At 46.5% G+C, this 27814-nt stretch overlaps 1 protein-coding gene across 2 annotated transcripts in view; it reads left to right on the forward strand.

The window, feature by feature from the left end:
• MPV17 (mitochondrial inner membrane protein MPV17) overlaps nucleotides 1-27814 on the forward strand; it is a 410610-nt gene that overhangs the window by 40757 nt on the left and 342039 nt on the right. For both annotated transcript variants that reach the window (XM_086928149.1, XM_086928148.1), the window contains exon 2: nucleotides 16297-16374. In XM_086928149.1, coding sequence (XP_086784275.1) covers nucleotides 16302-16374 — 73 coding nt within the window. In that variant the 5' untranslated portion in view covers nucleotides 16297-16301. The remainder of the gene's footprint in view (nucleotides 1-16296; nucleotides 16375-27814) is intronic.

The following is a 27814-nucleotide window of genomic DNA, read 5'->3' on the forward strand; positions in this document are numbered from 1 at the left end:
GGTAACTGGAAGTATTAAACAGTGTGGTGTGATTTAGCGTTGGGTAGTAACTGGAAGTATTAAACAGTGAGGTGTGATTTGCCGTTGGGCGGTAACTGGAAGTAATAAACAGTGAGGTTTGATTTAGCGTTGGGTGGTAACTGGAAGTATTAAACAGTGAGGTGTGATTTGCCGTTGGGCGGTAACTGGAAGTAATAAACAGTGAGGTGTTGTAATGGCCGGATTTTCTGCTTAGATGGGATCAGCCCCCAGGGGCCCCTATAACCCAGCCAAAACGTACTCACCTCCCTCCTTAGAACGTATTCACAATGGATATGGATAGATATATAGGTATATACAGGTCGCACCTAAGGATGGGGAATAGCAATACACATGCATAGGTTTTCTACAATATCTTATTCACATCAGTTGGTCTCGCGGCCACCCCGACCCAGACCGGTCTACCCTAGGGCAGATATGACACACAATCCGGTGCGTCTACACATGGGCCTGCAGAACCCAATGCTCTCCTTTCCAAACGATCCACAATCCTGTAGATCTACACGCCAGTATCCTCCCTGACGCTCTCACTTATGCAAGCCACAATCCTGTGGGTATCCGCGTTGGTAATCCCCCCCAACGTTCTCACTAGCGCCGCATATCAACGACGACCACATTCCTATGAGCAATTATCGGGACAATGTCTCAGTTATCTACTTGGGATAAAACTATGATAATGACTTTTAATACGGTTCCCAAATTATATGATGTACCTCCTATTCTTGGCATCAAAGGTCCACTCACTCCCTCTTTGTTCGATCACTATTTACCTGATCGGGATTTCACATCCGTTCATGCAAACAATTTGCGACTAGGAGATCCATTTACCAGGATTGAACAGGAATACAAGGCACACATTAGTTCTCTAAGAACTAGGGTATTTATTGACAATAGATACACATCACATTACTATGCAACATAATTTCTGTAAAGAAAAGGTAAAGATTAGAATGCGCGCTTATTGGGAAAGGGCGGAGGTCACCTTGTTAACATGAAGTCGGGGCTCGGCAGTCATCTAGGTTCCCTTCTCGTCTCTGTGTCCTGGCTCGCCTCGCAGTCACACCCCAGCCGTCACAAGTACACGTCTGCACCGCTAGGCTCAACCTCGTCTGCTTCCCTCCAGGCCACCGGAACCTTGCTGGTTATTAGCTACCGTCTCTCTCTCTCTCTCTGTGCCAGTGCGCTCCGCGCTAATTCTCCTTCAGTCTTTCTCAGAGAGTTTCGGTCTTAAATCTTTCTCGGACTTCAAAGATGGCGACTGTCCGCCATGAAATAATTAATGGCAGAGATGCTAACGGCTAGATGCCGCCTACGAACTAACTGACAACTGACTAACACCTTCGCTAATATCAAAGCCCGTTCCTTCATGGAAAGTTACGGCCAGCAACCTGCCGCCCACCAAATTCTTGTACCTCCCCGTACCAAGGACACGTTCCCAGCCGGCCGGCCTGAAGTTGTGTCTTCGGAGTGGAGAAAAATACATTCCTTCGATAAGGGCCAGCCTGAGCCGGTTCTCTCCAAGCGAACAACAGCTTGAAACTAAAACACTACACTTGACCTAGAAGGCCTCTCGAGCTACCAGGCAGAGAGCAAAATGGAGTCTGTCTCGTTGATGGCCTACAGGGCCCGCAATATGCGTAACTCCATGGGAAATATCCTAACACGTTAGCAAATGGGCAAATCATGATTAGTACTTATGTATCTATCCCTTAACTTAAATTCATAAGCCCTACACTAAGGAAAGTGACACGAAAATGCTCTAATATATGGAAGGCAGGGGTCCTGTCTATAGTCCTAATCCCTATGCTATGGGGGTGATAGGCTGGAGTCATTCTCCATCATTCTCCCTCTTAAAGGAGCCAGAAAAAGGCAGCCATTACATTACACCCCTTGACTCCAGTCTATTAACCACAAACTAAATAGAACTTACATCAGTAGAAGAATAATAGGAAACAAAATTAACTGATCTAAGTCTCTTGCTAAGTCTACAAAATTGGAGCAGGGAAGGGATACACTGAATAAAGCAACAAACAGCTATTAAAACACAAATGGCAACGATAACTCCCCCTAAAATCTGTCGTAAAGAATGCAAGTCAGGTAACCAATTAAAGAGCCAGTCAAAGAAACCCTGATCTATGTGTTGTCTAATTTCTGCAGTCAAGTCGTGGAGTTTGTCAATATGGGCTTGGATCGATTTAGAATGGTCAGACAAATTAAAACAGCATAGGCCCTCAAAATCAGAACATTCATGTCCATGTTTTAACAGAAGGTAATCAATAGCAGCGCGATTCTGTAAAATAGCTCTACGTTCGCCTTGGGCATCTAATAAAAGATCAGATAAAACAGTAGAGGTTTGATTGATGGACTTAACCATCCAGCAGGCCATCTTGCCGATCGTTTTGGCATTATAAACGGCCAATGCAGGCACTCCAATAATAGAAAAAGCTAAACCAAGATATTCCGATTTAGAATAAAGATGGACAGAGGAATCACAGTCCTCATGCAATGACATTGAATCACGTACAATACGGGAACGTGAATTAGGATGTGAGGAAAACATTAATAAACTCAATCTAGTGATGGCACATGGGCCACCAGAAATATTTGCAGGAATATAAGGCCAGGATGAATTCCCGCAAGAAAAGAGCCATCCAGATGGCAATAACATGGAACGATAATAACTAGGGGCAACTAACAGACGTTGACATGTCATATTATTCTTCACAGAAAGACATGAATTCGGAAGTCTCTTTAAACACAGCAATCGTTGATGAGCTGAAAAAGAAGTTGCAGCTTGTATTTTTAGCTTAATACATTCGGTGATAGCCTTAGGATCACATGTCATTATAAAACATAGGTCTCCAGGGGTAATATTAAAAGTAGTAATCCGGGAATGAATAGGGATATCGAGGTCTGGAAGAGCAGTACATAAGGGACAGAATTCGTGGGCCGCAAAATCGCCCAGAATAACATTTGGTCGGGCATTCGAGATATTAAAAATATGTCGCAAAGTCTCGGTAGATGCTGGGACGGCAACCAGACAGGTCGCTAAAATGTCAGTGACAGACCTCATTGGGGTAAGACAGAAATGTGGAGAGTTCGTCACTCTCTTTGCGAGCGTTATCCAGAAGTTAGAGGACGTGCTCCACGCAGACCGTGGAGCTCGGATTCTCCCATCAACCGGCGTCGGTGGATCCTCTCCTCTCCCGGCGTAGCAGGCCAAAAGGAGTCCAACGCCGACACATCCTGCAGCAGCAGTCCAGAGAATGATCTGAAAGAATACACATACAGGCCTTAATCATTCTCGTAAATAACATTTATCAGCTGGGACAGCTTCCCAGCCATCTTTCCCTGGCTTCTTCACCAAAACGGTGTTGTCATGACCGGTCGCAATAATATCAGCCTGTTCAGGAGGATTTTTAGGCGATTGCACCCATATTTTAGCTCCAGGAAGATCACATGATCCGAAGCCTTTTTGTCCTCGCACAGTTAGTAACGTTGGGGCAGAGCCTTTTTTGATCTCACCACTGAAGACAGGCATAATCAGTAACTGAGCAACGCGGTCAGACTTTTTAATCAATAAGTCAGTCTCACTGCTATTAAGCAGGAGAACCTTAATCTCTCCCTGATAGTCACTGTCAATCACTCCTCCGAGCACTTGTACACCTTTCAGGGCCAGGCCCGATCTGGGGGCAATTAATCCAAAACTACCGGCAGGTATACAGACACCAATGCCAGTTTCAACAATGATTCGGTCTTTTCCTGGTAAATTTGCGTCATTTAAAGCATGCAGGTCTAGGCCTGCGGAACCTGGGGTCGCTCTACATGGAGCCAAAGCACCGGGGATAATTTCCCAATACATGATAGTGTTGGATAAAGAATTAGGCTTTACATCAACATTTGGAGGAAACAAACGCATCAAAGGGGATTCAGCATGTAATAAAGGGCGATTATTCAAAATCAATAAAGCTTGAAACAAAACATCCTTCCAATTCTTGTATCGGTCATCAGTCAATTTGCGCAATTGTTCCTTTAACAAACCATTCATTCTCTCAATCAGTCCTGAAGCTTGTGGGTAATATGGAATGTGAAACACCCAATCAATATTATTTTCCGCACAGAATTCCTGTACTAATCTTCCACGAAAGTGGGATGCATTGTCTGATTGAATCTGGAATGGGACACCATAGTACAGAATAAGCAGCTCCAGAGTTTTAATGGTATTCACTTGGGTAGCGTTCTTGCAAGGGAAAGCGACCAGAAGGCCACTATAAGTGTCAACAACTGTACAAATATATTGACAATTCCTGCTCATAGGGAGCGGACCGATATAGTCAATCTGCCAAATTTGAGCGGGCAATTTGCCTCGATGTAAGTGGCGTCGAACAATTTGAGGCACCTCCTTTTTCCTAGAATGCTGACAAATGGGACAATGTAGAATGACATCTTTAATCAAAGAAAAAGGAATATGAATTCCTCTATCGGCAGCCCACCTGCTAGTGGCTTTTTCTCCAAAATGTCCTGCTTTCTGGTGGGCCCACTTCGCCAATCCCGCCAAATCAGAATCTTGCATGTCCACCACTGCCTCAGCAATTTTAGATTTTTCATCTGCAATGTTATGAAAGAATTTATCAAGGGAGTCAATTGGAGTGTGAGCATCCACGTGAAAGATTGTTACAGTACTCTGCGGGAGCAACTCCCAAATTTCTTGCCATAATTCTTTTCCCCACAATTCTTTTGAATGCAATTCCCAATTATGATAATGCCATGTTGGTAACCAAACCGCCAGTCCATTCGCAGTGGACCAGGAATCAGTAAAAATATGACATGTGCCAGGCAATTCCTGTTTCAAAACCTGGTAAACTGCATAGAGTTCAGCATACTGACTACTCTTACCATCTCCAGTTGTACTCAATAATTTCTGCGTGATTGGGTTATAAGAAACAGCTTTCCAATGTCTTTTGTCACCGATGAACTTCGCTGAACCATCCGTAAACCACACATGTTTTCTATCCTCCACGGACAGATCATCAAATGATTTACCCCACTTAACGGGAGACTCCTGCACTACGGGTACCGAACAATCGCTTTCAGTCTCATTGGAGGACGCCTGCGCCACTCGCTCATGCAAAACCGCCACACCTTTCGGACCCACACGTGCCCTGTCCTGAACGTACCATTTCCATTTAATCACACTCGCCTCCTGAGCATGTCCAATACGATGGGACTTCGGTGAACTCAAAACCCACTGCATAATGGGAATTTCAGGCCTCAAAATCACAGCATGGCCTAGGGTTAGTTGCTCGGTATCCACCAGAGCCCAATAACAAGCAAGTAATTGTTTCTCAAAGGGTGAGTAACGCTCACCAGCCGCAGGTAACTTTTTGGTCCAAAAACCCAATGGCACCTTTTGTCTGCCCTGCTTTTGCCACAGGCTCCAATTGGCATACAAACCTTCCACGGACACATTCAAGTCCACATCACCTTCACTCACAGGCCACAAATCCAAAGCATACTGAATAGCTTCTTTAGCCAAATTAAAAGCATTCTGTTGAGACTCACGCCATTCAAACGCATTCTTTTTACGAGTGACTCGATATAATGGAGCCAGAATCTGACTTAGATGGGGAATATGCTGACGCCAAAAGCCAAACAAACCAATAAAACATTGAGCCTCTTTCCTGTTCCTAGGAACTGCAAAATCAAGTATTTTTCGCTTCACCTGTGGGATCACTTCTCTGTGACCTTCATGCCAATTGATACCTAAAAATTTCAAATTTTGGGATGGAGTTTGTAATTTGTCAGGATTAATTTCCCAACCTTTCGCTCGCAAACAGTCAAGGATCTGATCTAAATGGGACTGTACCTGATCTCGCGTTTCACCTTGAATCAAAATGTCGTCAATATAATGACAGACCTGAACTTGTGGATTCGTGGGCACTTCAGACAAATGCTCTGCCACCAGCCGGTGACAGATCGTAGGACTGTGCACATAGCCTTGAGGAAGACTCCGGAACGTCATTTGACGTCCATTCCACGTAAAACTGAATTGTTCCTGACACTCGGGGGCAATCGGAATTGAAAAGAAAGCATTAGCAATATCAATAGAAGCATACCATGTACCTGGATGCTTTTGAATTCTCTGAATCAAAGTGACAATGTCCGGTACTGCAACAGTCAATTTAGGTGTATGTTTATTCAATTCTCGATAATCAACAGTCATGCGCCAAGAATTATCACTTTTGCGCACGGGCCAGACAGGGTTATTCCAAACAGATGTGACCGGAGTAATAACTCCCGCGTCAACCAAATCCTGAATTGTAGCTGTAATTTCTTCATGACCACCTGGGATACGATATTGCTTCTGAGAGACCACTTTCGTGGCTAAAGGAATTTTAATAGGGGGCATTCGCAAACGGCCAACCCGTACGGGTCTGGTCGAAATGTACTGTCTAGTTCCAAATTGATAACAACCATCATCCAAATGCAAAGTCATTCCTTTCAAAATGTCAATTCCAATTATATATTCCAAAAGTGGTACAACCAACACAGAGTATTCTCTACGAGGAATCCTACCAATTCTAATGTCAAGTGCAGTTTGCACTGCGGGGGTTTCTTTTCCACCTAAACCAGTAATTGTAAAAAACTGTCCTTTAAATTTCTTTGATTTACCGTGAATTAAAGTGGCCTCCGCCCCAGTATCAACTAATGCTCGGGCCCTTTGGATATTACGATGTTTCCCAAAAATCTCAATATCTACATAGGGTCTGTTGTCTCTGTGAGCCCACTTGTGTACCGGAGCTTGACCTATTTCCTAGTCATTTTTCCCGCGTTCTGTCAACCAAGACAAATCAGGATAAATGCTCTCAGTTTTCTTCGGTATCAAAATGTCTTGTTCATATCCGTCTCCAGTACGAAACGGATTATTGTCATGTTCAAAAAATTGCGAATTACGGTCAGAAAGTCTGTTACGATCCTCCCTTCTTCTCACCTCAGGGGAATAACTCCTCTCCTCTCTATGCCGATTGGAAACACGATCATCTCTCCCCCTTTCATGTTCATCTCCTCTCCCCCTCTCGCCATTACGATGAGGGGATACATCACGTTCACAGCGCCGACCATCACGGCGATCAGAATTCACACATCGTCTCTCATCACCACTGTCATCCGAACCACGGTCATACTCATTCTTTCGCACACGACGGGCACCCTCCTTCCGATCCAAACCACGCTTACGAAACATGTCCCATAAGCGATTATTAGGCTCACCGTCAATGTCCTCCCTTTTGACACCATCAGCAATAAGAGCAAGAAACATATCACGTCTAGAGAACTTATAGTCCCCCCCAGTACGACCCTCAGGTCGAGATTGCCTTTCAGGTTTAAACCACTCACCCAGCTCACCAAGCTGACGAATAGACTCAAGCACAGCAGACAAAGGATTGCCAGTTTGATTAATCAACAAAGTCATCATAACCTGCTTGTAAGCGACAGGCGAAGAACGGATAATTCGATTGCGCACAGAGGATGTTAAAAGACCATCCAACAATCTGTCAGAAGTGCTAAGAAAGATAGCAGTTTTCATGACTTCCTCCTTCAAACGTTGCGACGCATCGCGCAAAGTGTACCATGGTTTGTCATCAATAGGCCAATCAGATTCGGTAGGATATTTGTGATTACAGCCGTCAGACGCAAGCTGGAGCAAGGTAATTTGACCAGCACCATTATAGTTCCGAAAATGATCTTGAATAGTGGAATCAGAACTCAAAGAGCAAAACCGCAAGCAATCAACAGCATCAAGCATAATACCGGCAGCGCCGAGTTCATAAAGGCGCACCATCCAGGTAAGCAAGGCCTCACCAGGCCGTTGTCGAAATCGTTGTAAAATGTCACTAACCTCCTGTTGTGTAAAATCCTCAATACAATCCAAAGCAATACCAGCAGGATTACCAGGGGCTTGTTGTAATTTACGTTGAAACACAGGGTGAGCAGAAACCTCAGGAAGAGCTTTCGAAGAAGCCCGCGTCTTAGATTTAGAAGAACAATCGGGGCAAGATACGTCATCCAAATGGGAAGAACGTGCACGGTCGCTATGAGGAACCGTATCAGTATAAGAAGCAGATTTACAGTCACGTCCGGAGTGAGAAGATTCGCGCTTATCACCCTCCTCAGCCGAGGAGTCCGAAGCATTTGAATCCCAGATATTACCATCCCACTCATCAGGATTCCAATCCATTCCGGCTTTTGCTACAACCAGACGCACTTTCCGTGTCGATACCCGACCACGACGATGTTTGTACTTATATCGTGCAATGCGGACCGCAGCTCTTTCGGCTATGGTCTGATATGTTTCAAGTTTGTCGGCAAGCAATTTATTTTGACAACGCAAAAGAGTATGCGCATTTTGCAACTCAACACACTGTCCTTCCATGTCCTTAAACTGCTTCTGTAGCTGAACAAACTTCTCATGAAGTATTCTGTATGCATTAAGAACAATCCAACCTCTGCGTCCTAAAATAGGAAGCTCATCACCCTTCACTACTGGCGCTTTCTGTAAGCACGATACCACATCGGCAGGCTCTGCCTGCTCCAAACAAGAAGACCAATTTTCACTCAAACCAGTAGAATCAGCCCACTCACGGGCCAAAGCCTCGTAGGGCGTACACTCCCAGCCGGGAATCTGAATCGGTAACTTGAAAACCGACGGTGATTTTTTCGCAAACATATTTACACAAAAAAGTTATATACACAATTATAAACAAAATATTATACGTACGAGCCGAGCGCAAACCAACAAGATCAAAACAATACAGCGCACACAGGCTTCGTAAACAGTTCGTGACGCCAGATGTAATGGCCGGATTTTCCGCTTAGATGGGATCAGCCCCCAGGGGCCCCTATAACCCAGCCAAAACGTACTCACCTCCCTCCTTAGAACGTATTCACAATGGATATGGATAGATATATAGGTCTATACAGGTCGCACCTAAGGATGGGGAATAGCAATACACATGCATAGGTTTTCTACAATATCTTATTCACATCAGTTGGTCTCGCGGCCACCCCGACCCAGACCGGTCTACCCTAGGGCAGATATGACACACAATCCGGTGCGTCTACACATGGGCCTGCAGAACCCAATGCTCTCCTTTCCAAACGATCCACAATCCTGTAGATCTACACGCCAGTATCCTCCCTGACGCTCTCACTTATGCAAGCCACAATCCTGTGGGTATCCTTGTTGGTAATCCCCCCCAACGTTCTCACTAACGCCGCATATCAACGACGACCACATTCCTATGAGCAATTATCGGGACAATGTCTCAGTTATTTACTTGGGATAAAACTATGATAATGACTTTTAATACGGTTCCCAAATTATATGATGTACCTCCTATTCTTGGCATCAAAGGTCCACTCACTCCCTCTTTGTTCGATCACTATTTACCTGATCGGGATTTCACATCCGTTCATGCAAACAATTTGCGACTAGGAGATCCATTTACCAGGATTGAACAGGAATACAAGGCACACATTAGTTCTCTAAGAACTAGGGTATTTATTGACAATAGATACACATCACATTACTATGCAACATAATTTCTGTAAAGAAAAGGTAAAGATTAGAATGCGCGCTTATTGGGAAAGGGCGGAGGTCACCTTGTTAACATGAAGTCGGGGCTCGGCAGTCATCTAGGTTCCCTTCTCGTCTCTGTGTCCTGGCTCGCCTCGCAGTCACACCCCAGCCGTCACAAGTACACGTCTGCACCGCTAGGCTCAACCTCGTCTGCTTCCCTCCAGGCCACCGGAACCTTGCTGGTTATTAGCTACCGTCTCTCTCTCTCTCTCTGTGCCAGTGCGCTCCGCGCTAATTCTCCTTCAGTCTTTCTCAGAGAGTTTCGGTCTTAAATCTTTCTCGGACTTCAAAGATGGCGACTGTCCGCCATGAAATAATTAATGGCAGAGATGCTAACGGCTAGATGCCGCCTACGAACTAACTGACAACTGACTAACACCTTCGCTAATATCAAAGCCCGTTCCTTCATGGAAAGTTACGGCCAGCAACCTGCCGCCCACCAAATTCTTGTACCTCCCCGTACCAAGGACACGTTCCCAGCCGGCCGGCCTGAAGTTGTGTCTTCGGAGTGGAGAAAAATACATTCCTTCGATAAGGGCCAGCCTGAGCCGGTTCTCTCCAAGCGAACAACAGCTTGAAACTAAAACACTACACTTGACCTAGAAGGCCTCTCGAGCTACCAGGCAGAGAGCAAAATGGAGTCTGTCTCGTTTAAGGCCTACAGGGCCCGCAATATGCGTAACTCCATGGGAAATATCCTAACACGTTAGCAAATGGGCAAATCATGATTAGTACTTATGTATCTATCCCTTAACTTAAATTCATAAGCCCTACACTAAGGAAAGTGACACGAAAATGCTCTAATATATGGAAGGCAGGGGCCCTGTCTATAGTCCTAATCCCTATGCTATGGGGGTGATAGGCTGGAGTCATTCTCCATCATTCTCCCTCTTAAAGGAGCCAGAAAAAGGCAGCCATTACAGGTGTGATTTAGGATTGGGTGGTAACTGGAAGTATTAAACAGTGAGGTGTGATTTAGCGTTGGGTAGTAACTGGAAGTATTAAACAGTGAGGTGTGATTTAGCATTGGGTGGTAACTGGAAGTATTAAACAGTGAGGTGTGATTTAGCATTGGGTAGTAACTGGAAGTATTAAACAGTGAGGTGTGATTTAGCGTTGAGTGGTAACTGGAAGTATTAAACAGTGAGGTGTGATTTAGCGTTGAGTGGTAACTGGAAGTATTAAACAGTGAGGTGTGATTTAGCGTTGGGTAGTAACTGGAAGTAATAAACAGTGAGGTTTGATTTAGGATTGGGTGGTAACTGGAAGTAATAAACAGTGAGGTGTGATTTAGCTTTGGGTGGTAACTGGAAGTAATAAACAGTGAGGTGTGATTTGCCGTTGGGTGGTAACTGGAAGTAATAAACAGTGAGGTTTGATTTAGGATTGGATGGTAACTGGAAGTAATAAACAGTGAGGTGTGATTTGCCGTTGGGTGGTAACTGGAAGTAATAAACAGTGAGGTTTGATTTAGGATTGGGTGGTAACTGGAAGTAATAAACAGTGAGGTGTGATTTGCCGTTGGGTGGTAACTGGAAGTAATAAAAGTGAGGTGTGATTTAGCGTTGGGTGGTAACTGGAAGTAATAAACCGTGAGGTCTGATTTAGTGTGGGTGGTAACTGGAAGTATTAAACAGTGAGGTGTGATTTAGCGTTGGCTGGTAACTGGACGTATTAAACAGTGAGGTGTGATTTAGCATTGGGTGGTAACTGGAAGTAATAAACAGTGAGGTGTGATTTAGCGTTGGGTGGTATCTGGAAGTATTAAACAGTGAGGTGTGATTTAGCGTTGGGTGGTAACTGGAAGTATTAAACAGTGAGGTGTGATTTAGCGTTGGGTGGTAATTGGAAGTAATAAACAGTGAGGTGTGATTTAGCGTTGGGTGGTAACTGGAAGTATTAAACAGTGAGGTGTGATTTAGCGTTGGGTGGTAACTGGAAGTATTAAACAGTGAGGTGTGATTTAGCGTTTGGTGGTAACTGGAAGTATTAAACAGTGAGGTGTGATTTAGCGTTGGGTGGTAACTGGAAGTATTAAACAGTGAGGTGTGATTTAGCGTTGGGTGGTAACTGGAAGTAATAAACAGTGAGGTTTGATTTAGCGTTGGGTGGTAACTGGAAGTATTAAACAGTGAGGTGTGATTTAGCGTTGGGTGGTAACTGGAAGTATTAAACAGTGAGGTGTGATTTAGCGTTGGGTGGTAACTGGAAGTAATAAACAGTGAGGTTTGATTTAGCGTTGGGTGGTAACTGGAAGTTTTAAACAGTGAGGTGTGATTTAGCGTTGGGTGGTAACTGGAAGTAAAACAGTGAGGTTTGATTTAGCGTTGGGTGGTAACTGGAAGTAATAAACAGTAAGGTTTGATTTAGCGTTGGGTGGTAACTGGAAGTAATAAACAGTGAGGTTTGATTTAGCGTTGGGTGGTAACTGGAAGTAATAAACAGTGAGGTTTGATTTAGCGTTGGGTGGTAACTGGAAGTAATAAACAGTAAGGGTTGATTTAGCGTTGGGTGTAACTGGAAGTAATAAACAGTGAGGTTTGATTTAGCGTTGGGTGGTAACTGGAAGTAATAAACAGTGAGGTTTGATTTAGCGTTGGGTGGTAACTGGAAGTAATAAACAGTAAGGTTTGATTTAGCGTTGGGTGGTAACTGGAAGTAATAAACAGTGAGGTTTGATTTAGCGTTGGGTGGTAACTGGAAGTAATAAACAGTGAGGTTTGATTTAGCGTTGGGTGGTAACTGGAAGTAATAAACAGTAAGGTTTGATTTCGCGTTGGGTGGTAACTGGAAGTAATAAACAGTGAGGTTTGATTTAGCGTTGGGTGGTAACTGGAAGTAATAAACAGTGAGGTTTGATTTAGCGTTGGGTGGTAACTGGAAGTATTAAACAGTGAGGTTTGATTTAGTGTTGGGTGGTAACTGGAAGTATTAAACAGTGAGGTGTGATTTAAATAATAAGGCATGATTTAGAGCTGGTGGCAATGAAAATAAAACCTCGAGAGGCGTGATCTACATTTGGGTGGTCATAGAAGATCCTCTGATTCCTGGAGTAAGTTCCAAACCTGGAGGAGAATGTGCTGGAAACTTTTCCGCCCATGGGTACGAGTTTGCAGATCGCATTTCCTGTACAGATCGGAGGGGGTTCCATTATGGCTTAGCTGTAGCTCAGACCCTTAAAGTGGTATGTTTTAAATGTGTATTAAGTGCTGGACAGGCGGTGGCCTCTAGTCTTGACGCTCATTGTTAGATTAGGACGTCACAAATTCGAATCACGAAAAGGGGTTTGCTTCCCATAACACGAACCCCCCACCTCGGTGGTCGTCAAGCAGGACATGGAAACACTTCCCACATAGGTTCAAAGCAAACATGACATCCTTCCAAACACCCAACACGGGCTAGCATGCTACTCATGTAGGCAAGCGCTTCAGCGCCAGGCTCACATAGGGGTAATAAGCGCTATAATGCTGCAAATAGGGTGACCAACCGTCCGTAAATTTCACGGACAGTCCGTAATTTGGACCCCACGTCCATTGTCCGTGAGGAAACCTTTTACGGACGCCTTTTGTCCATAATTTTGGCCATCACAGGGAACAGCACTGCTCCCCTGTGAGAGGCCTCACCTTCCTGATGGGGCGCCTCGCGCTCCTCCTTGAGCACAAGAGCAGCCCCTCCCCGCCCATTGTCATTCTGTATCGGGCTGATGATTGCCACATACAGAATGTCAATGGGGCAGTCTGGGCTGGTAAATCATGTGGCGGCCTCCTCATGCCTCGGTGTACAGCAGGGCGTTCTGTAAAATAAAAGGCAAAACGCTAATGCTGCAACTTTAGCAACGTAAGAAAACAGTTTATATAAAGAAGCCTGTAAAATAAGTTAAAAAGGACGGGTTATCGTTCTTTCACTGTCTCATCATTTTTTAACTGAAGTATTTTCAATATTATATCCAACAAAGCCATGGTTGCTGCTTTTTTTATTTTAAGCAACTAACAACCATTGACAAAGCCAATAGTCCTGGTTTTTGTTGGCGTAATGATACTTGCTGTATTATATATCTGGATGCAATGGCAGAAACAACATAATACCAGTAGGGCGGAACACTACGCTAGCGCTGATTTTTAGCCTAGGTGTTTTAAACTACGCCCTTAATTACATCGAACACTCCCTTTGAAGAGACCCCCCATTTTTTTTACACCACTTCAAGCCCTGGAATCAACACCATGTCACAGTCACCTCACATCCTGGCACTGTGCATCATGTGTGACTCATGACTTCTACGTTTTCAGTCTGCCTATGTGCAGGGGCATAGTGAACTTTCCCGCACCCCACCCCTTGCTTTAGGAACTACAGCAGGGGAGAAGTTCTTCATGGACCTCTTCTGTCTGCAACTCTGCAGACAAAGGCTCAGCTCATAATGTGAAAAAGTGGGTGAGTAAATAAGTGAAGGAATGTGTGAATGGCTGGATGGATGACTGAAAGGATGAATGGATGAATGAAAGGGTGAATAGATAGATAAAAGAAAGGATGGATGGATGAGAGGAAGTATGGATGAGGGAAAAGGTAAATAGATGGATGTATGGGTGGAAGGGTAGATGGATGAGTAAAAGGGTGGATGGGTGTATGAAAGGATGGATTATTGAGTGAAAGCTTAGATGATGGGCGAGTGAATGGGTGGATAGATGAGTGAAAGGATGGATGGATTGAATTGATAAGTGAAATGGTGAATGTATGGATGGATGAGTGAAAGGTGTAGATGGACAAAAGGATGAATAGATGAGCGAAGAAGTGAAAGGGTGGATGGATGAGAGAACGGATGGATGGATGAGTGAAAGGATGGATGAGTAATAGGATCAATGGATGGAATAATTTAATGGATGAGTAGATGGATGAGTGGATGATGGATGGATGGATGGATGGATAAGTGAAAGGGGGATGGCGAGAGAAAGGGAGGATGAATGACTGAAAGGGTGAATGGGTGGAAGGATAAGTGACTGGGTGGATGGATGAGTAAGTGAATGAATGAATGGCTGGATGGGTGAAAGGGTAAATGGCGGGATGGACGAGTGACTAGATGGATGGGTGAAAGAGCGGATGGATGACTGTATGGATGGATGGGGTGAAAGGGTGGATAGATGAATAATGGATGGATGAGTAGATGGATGGGTGGATGATGGATGGATGGATGGATAAGTGAAAGGGGGATGGAGAGAGAAAGGGAGGATGAATGACTGAAAGGGTGAATGGGTGGAAGGATAAGTGACTGGGTGGATGGATGAGTGAATGAATGAATGGCTGGTTGGGTGAAAGGGTAAATGGCTGGATGGATGAGTGAATAGATGGATGGGTGAAAGAGTGGATGGATGACTGTACGGATGGATGGGGTGAAAGGGTGGGTAGATGAATTATGGATGGAAGAGTGAAAGGGTGGATGAAGGGATGGATGAGTGAAATGATAGATGGAAGGATATATGGTGGATAGGTTTGCAAATGGTTGAATATGTTTGGATATAAATGGGCACATAGATGAAAGGACAGAATGAATGGTGAAAGACTGAATAATAGATAAAAGAATGATTACACCATGTAGCACCCATTATCTTAAGTAGCATTTCCTATACATTGACTTTCACGTTAATATGAGTCATTGTCTCTATATAATGTGTGTGATGTAACGCACTCCGACACCCTGCCCTACATAATTGGGATGAGTAACACTATAAGAGAAATTAAATACACATGAGAGACGGTCTAAGTGAAGATGAGGGGCACCATTTAAGGGTGATAGCAAGGCAGGACTGGCCGGACCGGGCATCGGATGTTTCCCTGGGAGGCTGGAAAGGGGGGGAGCGGTTTTGTTACTGGGGGCTGGCACTGCAAAGTTCCTTGTATATCCAGTAGTTTTTAATCAACAATAAAAGCGGGCTCACTTATATTCAGGTGTGGTTCACCATTGTCTGGTGATTAATGTACCTGCTGGAGCGAGATGCGAATTTTGACTTGTCTAAGGCAGCAAGCTGCAGCCATACTGAAAAACCGTGAAGTGCACGATTGTCTAAACCTAATATAAACCTATTTTGACTTGTACTTAGAAGGTTGTCTATTTACTTACATATATACTATTGCGCGACCACCTCTGACGTATCTTTAAAACTTACCTTTTGTCCTGAATTTTGACCTTTTGTCCTGAATTTTGACCGTTTGTCCGGAATTTTTACACTCACCGTCCTGTATTTGCACCTATGCCAGTTGGTCACCCTAGCTGCAAACAGTACATCACATTTGTGATACTCTAATCTAACAGAGAGAGCTGAGAACCTGTCAGTCTGTACTTTGCCCTTTCCAAATTTGTAAAATGCGGGTGAAAGTTCACGCTGCGCATTCCTTTCTTTGCCCTGAGGACGGCACAGGGCGTGTTTTCCTGGAATACGCCACATGCTCCTGCTTGCAGGCCTCGGATCTTCGGGAGGGGTTCCCTCGGCAGCACCCACTCTGTGGAGCTGACTGACCCGTGGAGGCCTCTCCGAGGCCTTGAACCCTGCACTCCCGCCAGCGCCCCCTGCCGCCGCAGCGCGTCCTCTGCACCCCTACCTACCACTCTTGACGTCTGTCTCTTCCCGCAGGGATCATGGCGGGCCTCTGGCGGGCCTACCAGAAGCTGGTGTCCAGACATCCCTGGAAGACTCAGATCGGGACAGCTGGTAAGAGACACCCACGGATTTTACTTTCAACCTGTGTAATGCTACTTTTTCTCATTTAAGAAACAGCGTGTGTATTCTGCCTTGTGTGCTAAAAAAATCACTTCTAAGTCCTAAGTATACAATACAGAGTCCCAGTTGTTTCATGCTCTGTCTAATCTGTCACATGACACTAACATCAAAGGAACTTCCCACCAGTTCGCAATGCAGCTGTTTCCAGAGCTCAGCCCCGGGTGAGTGAAGGGCGGAGGAGGCGAGGCGCGCCCTGCATGAAAGCATCTTTCAGTTTCCCAGCTCGGTGTCTATTGTTTTGTTGTGGCCCCGCCCTCACGTACATCAAGTATGCGCTACATAGGGCAGTGTTGGAATTATGTATCCAATAGATGCGCTCTCAATTTTATTATTTATTTTATTTTATTGAATGCGTTTTTATATAGCGCGGACTTTACCCGAAGGTGTCAAAGCGCTTCACAATAGGAACAGTAGTGGTACATGAGGAAAAATTACAAGTCAGCATGTTACAAAAGCAAACGTTACGTTACATAAGGCAGTAGTGACAATTGTGCATGTATCAAGAGCAAACCAAATACAAGAGGTAGCAAACGTTACGTTACAAGAGGGAACAAGCATTGGAAATGCAATACGTCTCGGATTTTTTTGAGTTAGAGCTAATGGCATTGTAAATGGCAATGTCTTTTCGCCATATGTTATGGAGTGTATGCATGTGGTGTGTAGTGGAATTATGTGGTTTGGATTGGAATTGTTCACCCTGCACACTCACACACTGTTCACCCTGCACACTGACACACTGTTCACCCTGCACACTGACACTGTTCATCCTACACACACACTCTCACACTGCTCACCCTGCACACTCACACACTGCTCACACTACACACTGCTCACCCTGCACGCTCACACACTGTTAACCCTTCATACTCACACACTGCTCACCCTACACGCTCACACACTGCTCACCCTACCCGCTCACACACTGTTAACCCTACACACTCACACACTGCTCACACTCACACACTGCTCACACACTGCTCACCCTACACGCTCACACACTGCTCACCCTACACACTCACACACTGCTCACACTACACACTGCTCACCCTACACGCTCACACACTGCTCACCTTACACACTCACACACTGCTCACCCTACACGCTCACACACTGCTCACCCTACACACTCACACACTGCTCACACTACACACTGCTCACCCTACACGCTCACACACTGCTCACCTTGCACGCGTACACAATGTTCACCCTGCACGCTCACACACTGTTAACCCTTCATACTCACACACTGCTCACCCTACACGCTCACACACTGCTCACCCTACCCGCTCACACACTGTTAACCCTACACACTCACACACTGCTCACACTCACACACTGCTCACACTCACACACTGCTCACCCTACACGCTCACACACTGCTCACCCTACACACTCACACACTGCTCACACTCACACACTGCTCACCCTACATGCTCACACACTGCTCACACTCACACACTGCTCACCCTACATGCTCACACACTGCTCACCCTACACACTGCTCACACTCACACACTGCTCACCCTACACGCTCACACACTGCTCACCCTACACACTCACACACTGCTCACACTCACACACTGCTCACCTTGCACGCTCACACACTGTTAACCCTGCATACTCACACACTGCTCACCCTGCACGCTCACACACTGCTCACACTACACACTCACACACTGCTCACCCTACGTAATGCAAAAAGACCTAGCACTGCCCTTTGGCATGTGTTGTAATCGTACAGTAGGTTGTGAGTAGTTGCGCTTCATTGGTTGAGGCGTCCCCTCCTTGCTGCTCCCCTCACAGAGGGCCGGCTGCCTCAATGCAGCTCCCAAGACACGTGTTCAGCTGTTCTTTGCTTTAGCTCCTGTGTGTCAGTGCACCGTGTAAGCGCACAAGCATATCCTGCTCTCTCTGGAACAGTCACTCTGCACTCTGCCCTCAACACTCTGCCCTCAACACTCTGCCCTCAACAGCACTCTGCCCTCAACAGCATTCTGCCCTTAACAGCACTCAACAGCACTCTGCCCTCAACCGCACTCTGCACTCAACCACACTCTGCACTCAACAGCATTCTGCACTCTGCACTCAACAGCACTCTGCACTCAACAGCACATAGCACTCTGCATTCAACAGCACACAGCACTCAACAGCACACAGCACTCTGCACTCAACAGCACTCTGCACTCAACAGCACTCAGCACTCTGCACTCAACACCATATAACACTCTGCCCTCAACAGCACTCAACGGCACTCTGCACTCAACAGCACTCTGCACTCAACAGCACTCTGCACTCAATAGCACTCTGCACTCAACAACACTCAACATCACACAGCACTCTGCCCTCAACAGCACACAGCACTCTGCCCTCAACAGCACTCAACAGCACTCTGCCCTCAACAGCACTCTGCCTGCCCTCAACAGCACTCAACAGCACTCTGCACTCAACAGCATTCTGCACTCTGCACTCAACAGCACTCTGCACTCAACAGCCCTCTGCACTCAACAGCCCTCTGCACTCAACAGCCCTCTGCACTCAACAGCCCACTGCACTCAACAGCACTCTGCACTCAACAGCACTCTGCACTCTGCACTCAACAGCACACAGCGCTCTGCACTCAACAGCACACAGCGCTCTGCACTCAACAGCACACAGCACTCTGCACTCAACAGCACACAGCACTCTGCACTCAACAGCACACATCACTCTGCACTCAACAGCACACAGCACACAGCACTCAACAGCACACAGCACTCTGCACTCAACATCACTCTGCACTCAACAGCACACAGCACTCAACAGCACACAGCACTCTGCACTCAACAGCACACAGCACTCTGCACTCAACAGCACACAGCACTCAACAGCACACAGCACTCTGCACTCAACAGCACACAGCACTCTGCACTCAACATCACTCTGCACTCAACAGCACACAACACTCTGCACTCAACAGCACACAGCACTCTGCACTCAACAGCACACAGCACTCTGCACTCAACAGCACACAGCACTCTGCACTCAACAGCACTCTGCACTCAACAGCACACAGCACTCTGCACTCAACAGCACACAGCACTCTGCACTCAACAGCACAAAGCACTCTGCACTCAACAGCACTCTGCACTCAACAGCACTCTGCACTCAACAACACTCTGCACTCAACAACACTCTGCACTCAACAACACACAGCACTCTGCCCTCAACAGCACTCTGCCCTCAACAGCACTCTGCACTCTGCACTCAACAGCACTCTGCACTCAACAACACTCTGCCCTCAACACTCTGCCCTCAACAGCACTCTGCCCTCAACCGCACTCTGCACTCAACAGCATTCTTCACTCTGCACTCAACAGCACTCTGCACTCAACAGCACACAGCACTCTGCATTCAACAGCACACAGCACTCAACAGCACACAGCACTCTGCACTCAACAGCACACAGCACTCTGCACTCAACAGCACTCAGCACTCTGCACTCAACACCATATAACACTCTGCCCTCAACAGCACTCAACGGCACTCTGCACTCAACAGCACACAGCACTCAACAGCACACAGCACTCTGCACTCAACAGCACTCTGCACTCAATAGCACTCTGCACTCAACAACACTCAACATCACACAGCACTCTGCCCTCAACAGCACACAGCACTCTGCCCTCAACAGCACTCAACAGCACTCTGCCCTCAACAGCACTCTGCCTGCCCTCAACAGCACTCAGCAGCACTCTGCACTCAACAGCATTCTGCACTCTGCACTCAACAGCACTCTGCACTCAACAGCCCTCTGCACTCAACAGCCCTCTGCACTCAACAGCCCTCTGCACTCAACAGCCCTCTGCACTCAACAGCCCACTGCACTCAACAGCACTCTGCGCTCAAAAGCACTCTGCACTCAACAGCACACAGCACTCAACAGCACACAGCACTCTGCACTCAACAGCACACAGCACTCTGCACTCAACAGCACACATCACTCTGCACTCAACAGCACACATCACTCTGCACTCAACAGCACACAGCACTCTGCACTCAACAGCACACAGCACTCAACAGCACACAGCACTCTGCACTCAACATCACTCTGAACTCAACAGCACACTGCACTCAACAGCACACATCACTCTGCACTCAACAGCACACTGCACTCAACAGCACTCAACAGCACACAGCACTCAACAGCACACAGCACTCTGCACTCAACAGCACACAGCACTCTGCACTCAACAGCACACAGCACTCAACAGCACACAGCACTCTGCACTCAACAGCACACATCACTCTGCACTCAACAGCACACAGCACTCTGCACTCAACAGCACACAGCACTCTGCACTCAACAGCACTCTGCACTCAACAGCACACAGCACTCTGCACTCAACAGCACACAGCAGTCTGCACTCAACAGCACAAAGCACTCTGCACTCAACAGCACTCTGCACTCAACAGCACTCTGCACTCAACAACACTCTGCACTCAACAACACTCTGCACTCAACAACACACAGCACTCTGCCCTCAACAGCACTCTGCCCTCAACAGCACTCTGCCCTCAACAGCACTCTGCCCTCAACAGCACTCTGCACTCAACAGCACTCTGCACTCAACAACACTCTGCACTCAACAGCACTCTGCACTCTGCCCTTTGATGCCTGCCATCTACTTTCAGGCCCCGTCTGTTGCTGCGGTGTTTAGTTTGGCACGGCCAGGGAGCAGAGAGCCGGGCGCTGCTCTGGGTGACGTGCTCGGTTTCAGAGGGTGCCGTGACACTTCTCAGAAGAAACACTCACAGTGCTATGCAATCTGCAGTTCGGGTGGCAGGACGGAAAGAAAGATTGTTTCCCCGCAGCCCAGCCGCAAACAAACACTGTTCCTTGAAACGTTAAACTGCAACTTCAAGGAAATGTTCCCAACAACAGGGATTACAAGAAAATAAAAACATTTAATGTCAGACTGAAGTCAAGGTTTGGCCGGGAGGCGGCATGCGCACACACACAGCTGAGAAAAAAGAAACTCAAGAGTGGTGCACGCGCGCCCAGCATCAGTCTTCAATTATCGCGGGCCCTGACAGCCGCGATAATTGCAGAAATATGGCCTTCTGGTGCGCATGACCGCACGCAATATGCCATAGGCGGAGCTACTCTACCGCCTATGGCCTATTGCGTGCTCTTTTCCAAAAACACATGCACGAGAAGGCCAATTGAAATGCAGCTGGCAAAAAAAAGACGAAAAAGCACGAGCAGCCAGGAATTTGTTAGGTAGGTTTTCGGAGGCCCTAAGAAAAGGACTCTTGGGCCACGCCCACACTGCTACGCAGTGTGACGTAGGCCCGAGCCCTAAAAAGTGACATGTGTGCAGGTTACAAAAGCGTACAAAGTACAAGTAGAGGTATAATACTGTACTAAAAGGCAGATACTCAGAACACTAGAACAAACGTTACGTTACGTGAGGCAATAGTGGCACTTGTGCATGTATCAAAAGCAAACAAAATACAAGAGGTAGCAAACAACACATTACAAGAGGGAAAGTGACGTGTGCATGTTACAAAGGAGTACACAATGCAAGTAGAGCTATAATACTGCAATAAATGGCAGACTCTCAAACCACGAGAACACATTGGAAAGGCACTTCTATAGTCATGTAGAACAGAATTTCCAATAATGGAAGGACTTCCTTCAGATAATTTAGAGGGGTGTGAATTAAATTTGGAGGTGTCTTTGGAGGAGGAGAACTTTGAGGTCCGTTTTGAAGACCTGGGAGGAGGTGGTGGTCCTGAGCTGAGGCGGAAGTGAGTTCCAGATTCGCACCGCGTTGCCTTAAAAGGATTGGGCCATCGATCTTTCCTTCTTGAAAGTGGGAGTTTCAAGCAATAGATTTTCCGCATTACGTGATGGTCTAGAGCCTCCAGAGAGTTTCAGTTTATTCGCCAGGTAGCGAGGAGAGGAGTAGTGTAAGGCTTTGTGGGTGATTCAGGCAGTCTTGTAGATAGATCTTGCCTCTATGGGAAGCCAACAGAGGGTGGATAAAATGGGATGATGTGGTCGCTTCTTTTGGCCCCATATATGAAACGAGCTGCTGAATGGAGAACAGATTTAAGGGGAGACATGTGGGATTTGGGGAGGCCAGTAAGAAGAGAGTTGCAGTGGTCCAGTCTGGAGAGAACCAGCGATTGGACCAGGGTTTTAAGGTCATGCTCTGAGAAGAAGCGACATATCCCCCAAAGAAGGCGCAGTTGGTATCGAGCAGACTTTGCAATGGAATTAATGTGGGAGAGTAGATTGAGTTTTATGTCCAGTATGACACCAAGGGATTTTGCGCTGTCGACAATGATGGGTTTATTGTTAAGTATATTCATCTGGCCCATCCATGATTGAACCGGGGGAGGAGAAAGGGAGGAGGAGAGGAGGAGGAATTCAGTTTTGGAGGGATTCAGAATCAGTTGATGAGTTAACATCCAGTTTTGAATGGAGTCGAGAGTAGAGCTTAGGATAGAGAGATCGTGAGTGGAGGCCACCTTGAGGTAGATTTGAGTGTCGTCCGCAGAGATGATAGGGAATCCCGGATTTGCTTAGAAGATTTCCCAGTGGTTCTAAGTAGAGATTGAACAATGTGGGTGCAAGTATGGAGCCTTGAGGAACACCTTGACCTACCGCCAAAAGAGATGAAAATCCAGCTGTGGAGTCAGCCACTGTTGTACACATGTTACAGGGTACCTGCACTTCTATTTCTCCATTTCAAGCACTGGTTATATGCACTTGGGGTATTCTGGAGCTGAGCAGGTGTGTGTGCCTAGCCCTTCCTATCTTAGGTCGGTTCATTGAAAAAACAGGTTTTCAGTTTCTTGAGGAATTCAAGAAGAGAGGGGGCACATCTGATGTGAAGTGTGAGGCTGTTCCATGCATTAGGAGATGTAAGAGAACGCCTGTCCTCCTGATCTGCTTCTGTGTATGCACGGATGTGTGCGCGTAGGAGTCCTGCGGAGCAGTGGTGTCTGGGTGGTTGGTGGAAGGAAATGCAACTCTTCAGGGTGGTGGGACTTAAGTTGTGTAGTGCCTCGAATGTGTGTAAGAGGAGTTCGAGATGAGCACATTTGTGTATCCAGAGCCAGTGATGTAAGTTATGTGTGGGAGGTTGAGGATGAGTCTGGCTGCCAAGCGCTGGATAGTGAGTTGGTTGGTGACCTTGGCATAGAGGGTGTTCCTGTAGTCCAACTTGCCAGTGATTAGGGCGTGAGTGATAGTTTTTCGTTTGTTGCTTGAGAACCATTTGAAGATCTTCCTCAGCATCTTCAAGGTCTTAAGGCATGATGCAGTGATGGTGCTGACCTGTGCGGTCATGTTCAGTTTGTATTCAACGATTATTCTGATGTTTCTGGCATGGGTGCCGGGTATTGGTGTGGGTTTGAGTTCGGCCGGCCACCAGTTGAAGTCCCACTGTGAGATGTTCTTGGCAAAGCTCACTACTTCTGTCTTGTCGGTGTTCAGCTTGAGACAGTTGGCTTTCATCCAGTTAGCAACTTCTGTTATGCACACAGTGAACTTGTTTCATGTGTTGGGGAGTCTTGTCCGAGCCAAAGAGTATGAGTTGCGTGCCGTCGGTGTTGGTGTCGTGTGTGCGGATGACGTTGGCCAGAGGGATCAAGTATCAGTTGAAGAGGGTGTGGCTGAGCGATGAATCTTGAGGCACTCCGCAGATGCATTTGCGGGCTTCCATGCAGTAAGGTGCCAGGCTGACACTTGTCTTCTATCTGTTAAGGAGGAGCAGATCTAGCAGAGAGCAGGTTCTTGGTTGCCAATTTCGTGCAGGTGCTTGATGAGGATGGGTGTGAGACCGTGTCAGACGCTGCAGAGAGTTTCAGGAGAATATGGGCTTATGTGTCTTCTCTTTCAAGGATCTTGCAGATGTTGCCTAAGGCGGCAATCAGTGCTGTTTCTGTGCTGTGGTTAGGCCTGCCTCTGGACTGTGTAGGTTCTAGTAGCTGGTGATTGCTCAGATGGTCGTGGAGGCATTGGTTGATAAGTTTCTCTAAGGCCTTTGCTGTGTATGGTAGGAGGGAGATGGGTCTCTAGTTGGAAAACATGGCTGGGTTTAGCGAATGGTTTCTTGAGCAGGGGCATTACGGTGGCATGTTTCCAAGTGTCCAGTAATGTGGCTGAGTCGATGGAGGCATTTAGGACGGGTGTTAAAGCTTCGCTGATCGGTAGGAGTCCTTTGGTGAATGCATGATGGGAGCAAGGGTCAGATGGGACCCCCATGCGGATGGCATTCATTGTAGCACTGATTTTGATGGTGGTGATGGCGGGCCATAAGGCCAGGGTTCATTTTTTGGCTGTGATGGGAAGTTGAGTTGTGCTGGAAACAAGGTGTGGTTGAGGGGCGAAAGTTCTGTATATAGAGGTGAATTGTTTACAGAAGAATTTCGAGAGCTTGTTGCGAAGGTCTTAAGTGGGGTTGACAATGCTTTAAGTGGCAGGAGGTTCCTTAAAATCTTTGGTGATGGTGAAGATTTCCTTGCTGCTATCAGGGTTTGCATTGATACAATCCACTAGAGCTGTGTGCTTGGTGTTCCGTATCTGCTGGTGGTAGTGTCTTTGGGCTTATTTAAAGATGTCTTTTTCTGCATTGTCTTGAATTGTTCTCCATACTGGCTCCAGTTGCTTACAGTGGCATTTTGTCAGCCTTATGTGTACCAGCTGGTCTGTGGTCCAGCTCTTGCCAGTGGGTTGCGCTTGGTGGGAGCCAGGGTATCAGCGCATTCGGTTATCCAGCTGTTGAGGTTCGTGGTTGCTTTTGGCAAGTTGCTGATGTGCTCAGCCTGGTGCGTGGAGAGGGTGGAAGTCCACTCCTCTTCTTTGATGTTTTTCCATCTGCGATGGGCGGTTCCGTTGGTGGTAGGCCGGTGGTGGTGCAGGATGGGTATGCTGAAACTGATGAGGTTGTAGTCTGTTGAGGTCATAGCTGCTGGCTTGCCCACTGTGATGTTGCTGATTGAGGAGAAAATGTGGTCCAGTAGATCCCTGGTGGTGTGGGTGTGTTCAGTAATGTACTGGGTGAGGCCAAAGTTTATGAGGTTTTCTAGAAGGGTCATTGAGTTTGGGTAGCTGCAGTCTTCTAGATGAAAGTTAAGGTCTTTGCGGAGGATGAAGGTGCTGGAGTTGATAATGAGAGGAGTAATGAAGCTTGTGATGTCACTGTCAAAATTGGTGTTGGTATAGTAGGTCTGTGTAGGAGGGTTCCGCCCAGGGAGAAGTTGGCTGTGATGCACATCTTGAAAGTGAGGCCGAGCCCCACCCCAACTGCGCTTACCTGCATGGGCAGCCATTGGGTTTTCTAGATATGCTGTAGAATTTGGGTTGGTGCGGTGTTCTAAGTTATGGTAAATGTCTCTGAAGAGGATAAAGGTGCTAGCGATCATGAGGGGTGCGACGAAGTCTGTGACATTGCTTGCGAAATTAGCTTGGGGTCCTGGTTGTCTGTATATGAGGATTTCGCCCAGGTAGATGTTGGCTGTGATGGGTATCTTGAACGAGAGGTGTTCAATGTAGCTGGTGGGGGTGTCCGTGTAGATGTTGCAGCTGATGGTATCTTTGGATATGATGATGACTCTACCTTCGAGCTTGTGTTGGCGGTCTGCCTGGTGATATTATAGACCGTGGAGGTGGCTGCACTGTTGTGTGGTGCAGAGGTTAAGTTTAGCCATGTTTCTGTGAGGAATAGCAGGTCCGGAGCTTGGTCGTGCAGTAGGTCCCATATCTCTATGGTATGTGTGGTGAGCCTACTGTTGTTGAGGAGCATGCATGTGTTGTGTGGCTGGTGTTTGGTCTGTGTGAATTTGAGCGGGTGGCTGGTTTTTGTGAGTGTGAACAAATGCGGGGTTGTTGATGCAGGAGTGATGGGTGTAAGTGTGTAGGAGAGTGCATGAGAAATTGCAGGAGGCATAAGTAAATTCTCTTTCCGTGTTGTGTAGTGTGGTAGCAGTGCGGCAAGTGGCGACTGTGGTTGAGAGTGGTTTTGGAAGTAGGGGACCCCTATATAATAATGCACTTGCTATACATAGAGAAGTACAACAATTTGGAAATTCTCCGCAAGTTTCTTTTATCCAGTTTTGGGCATCCTTAATATACTAACTCAGATTATCGCTACTATTTCATCATATATCCTTCTGGTCGCTCATATTGTCGTGTTTCATCCTTCAAGGCAATCAGACACTCGTGATAAGGATACCCTGTCAGTTCCCCAGGATCTGTTCCAATTTATTATTTGTCAATTCCCTCACTCTTCATCAATTTTTGGAGCATCTATGATTGATGGTCGGTTTTTCATACTTGGTTATCAGATTTGTGTGTTCTATCTTGGTCCGTGTGTTGCAATAGACGGTTACCTGATGAAGGCCCAGAAGCCGAAACGCGCGTAGTCTTATCTACCGCTTTGCCTCCATCGTTTTCTTGTCCACGTGCTCTGTCTATGTTTGTCATGTTTTTTAGGAGTTTTTATGATGTTGTTTTATAAATAGTTTATCGCTCCTCTACAGTCAAAGAATAATGTATATGGATTTCATCAAAGAAATCCTACAGAATCAATAATTGATTAATACAATTTATAAATATTTTCTACCCATGTGGTAATTAATTCTTTCTACGTGGGCTTTCTCTATTTCATTTTGGTTAGTCACCTAGCTTTATCATTTTTACCACTCGCATTTCCTTTGTATAATTTGCTGCTGTTCTACTTTGCTATAGACCTTTTCCAAATGGCTGTGGTTGAGAGTACAGTTGGGTAGCTATAGGTAGGGGGAGAACCAGGGTTCCTGGCATCGGGTGCGGTCCAGCGCAGGGAGCGCAGATGGGCTTGCCTTTGGTATGTCTGCTGTGCACGTCTATGCTGTAGATGCCATAATGTAGCTCCTGGGAGGGAGAAGCACAGGGTGCAGTGGCCTGTAAGCCAGTGATGCCACTTCCTGTGCAGATGCAATATAGGACATCCAGTGATACCACTTCCTGTGCAGATGGAAGAGGGATTTCCAGTGATGCCACTTCCTGTGCAGATCTACTCTAGGTTTCTTATGGACTAGGCTAATCGTGATCATGGCGTCCAGGCCCGTGCTGTGGTGCAGGATGCCTGAGAGTATTAATGAGCAGGCTCTTTTGTGCCATCGCGCCCAGTACCCCTTTTGTATCATTAAGTCCACTTCCCCTTCTATGGTACATTGGTCATTGCTAGGCTAAAATACCCATTACTTTATCGAGCTGAAATGAAATAGATTTGGGCAGGGCCTAGCTGAACTAAAGCGGGATAAGGCGTTGACTGGGTGGGAAACTTTCAAGGCTCCTTCGGAGCTAGTTGGAGATATTTGACAGCACTAATGTCAA

Source organism: Lissotriton vulgaris, chromosome 6 (genome assembly GCF_964263255.1).
Source record: "Lissotriton vulgaris chromosome 6, aLisVul1.2, whole genome shotgun sequence".
Classification (NCBI taxonomy): domain Eukaryota; kingdom Metazoa; phylum Chordata; class Amphibia; order Caudata; family Salamandridae; genus Lissotriton; species Lissotriton vulgaris.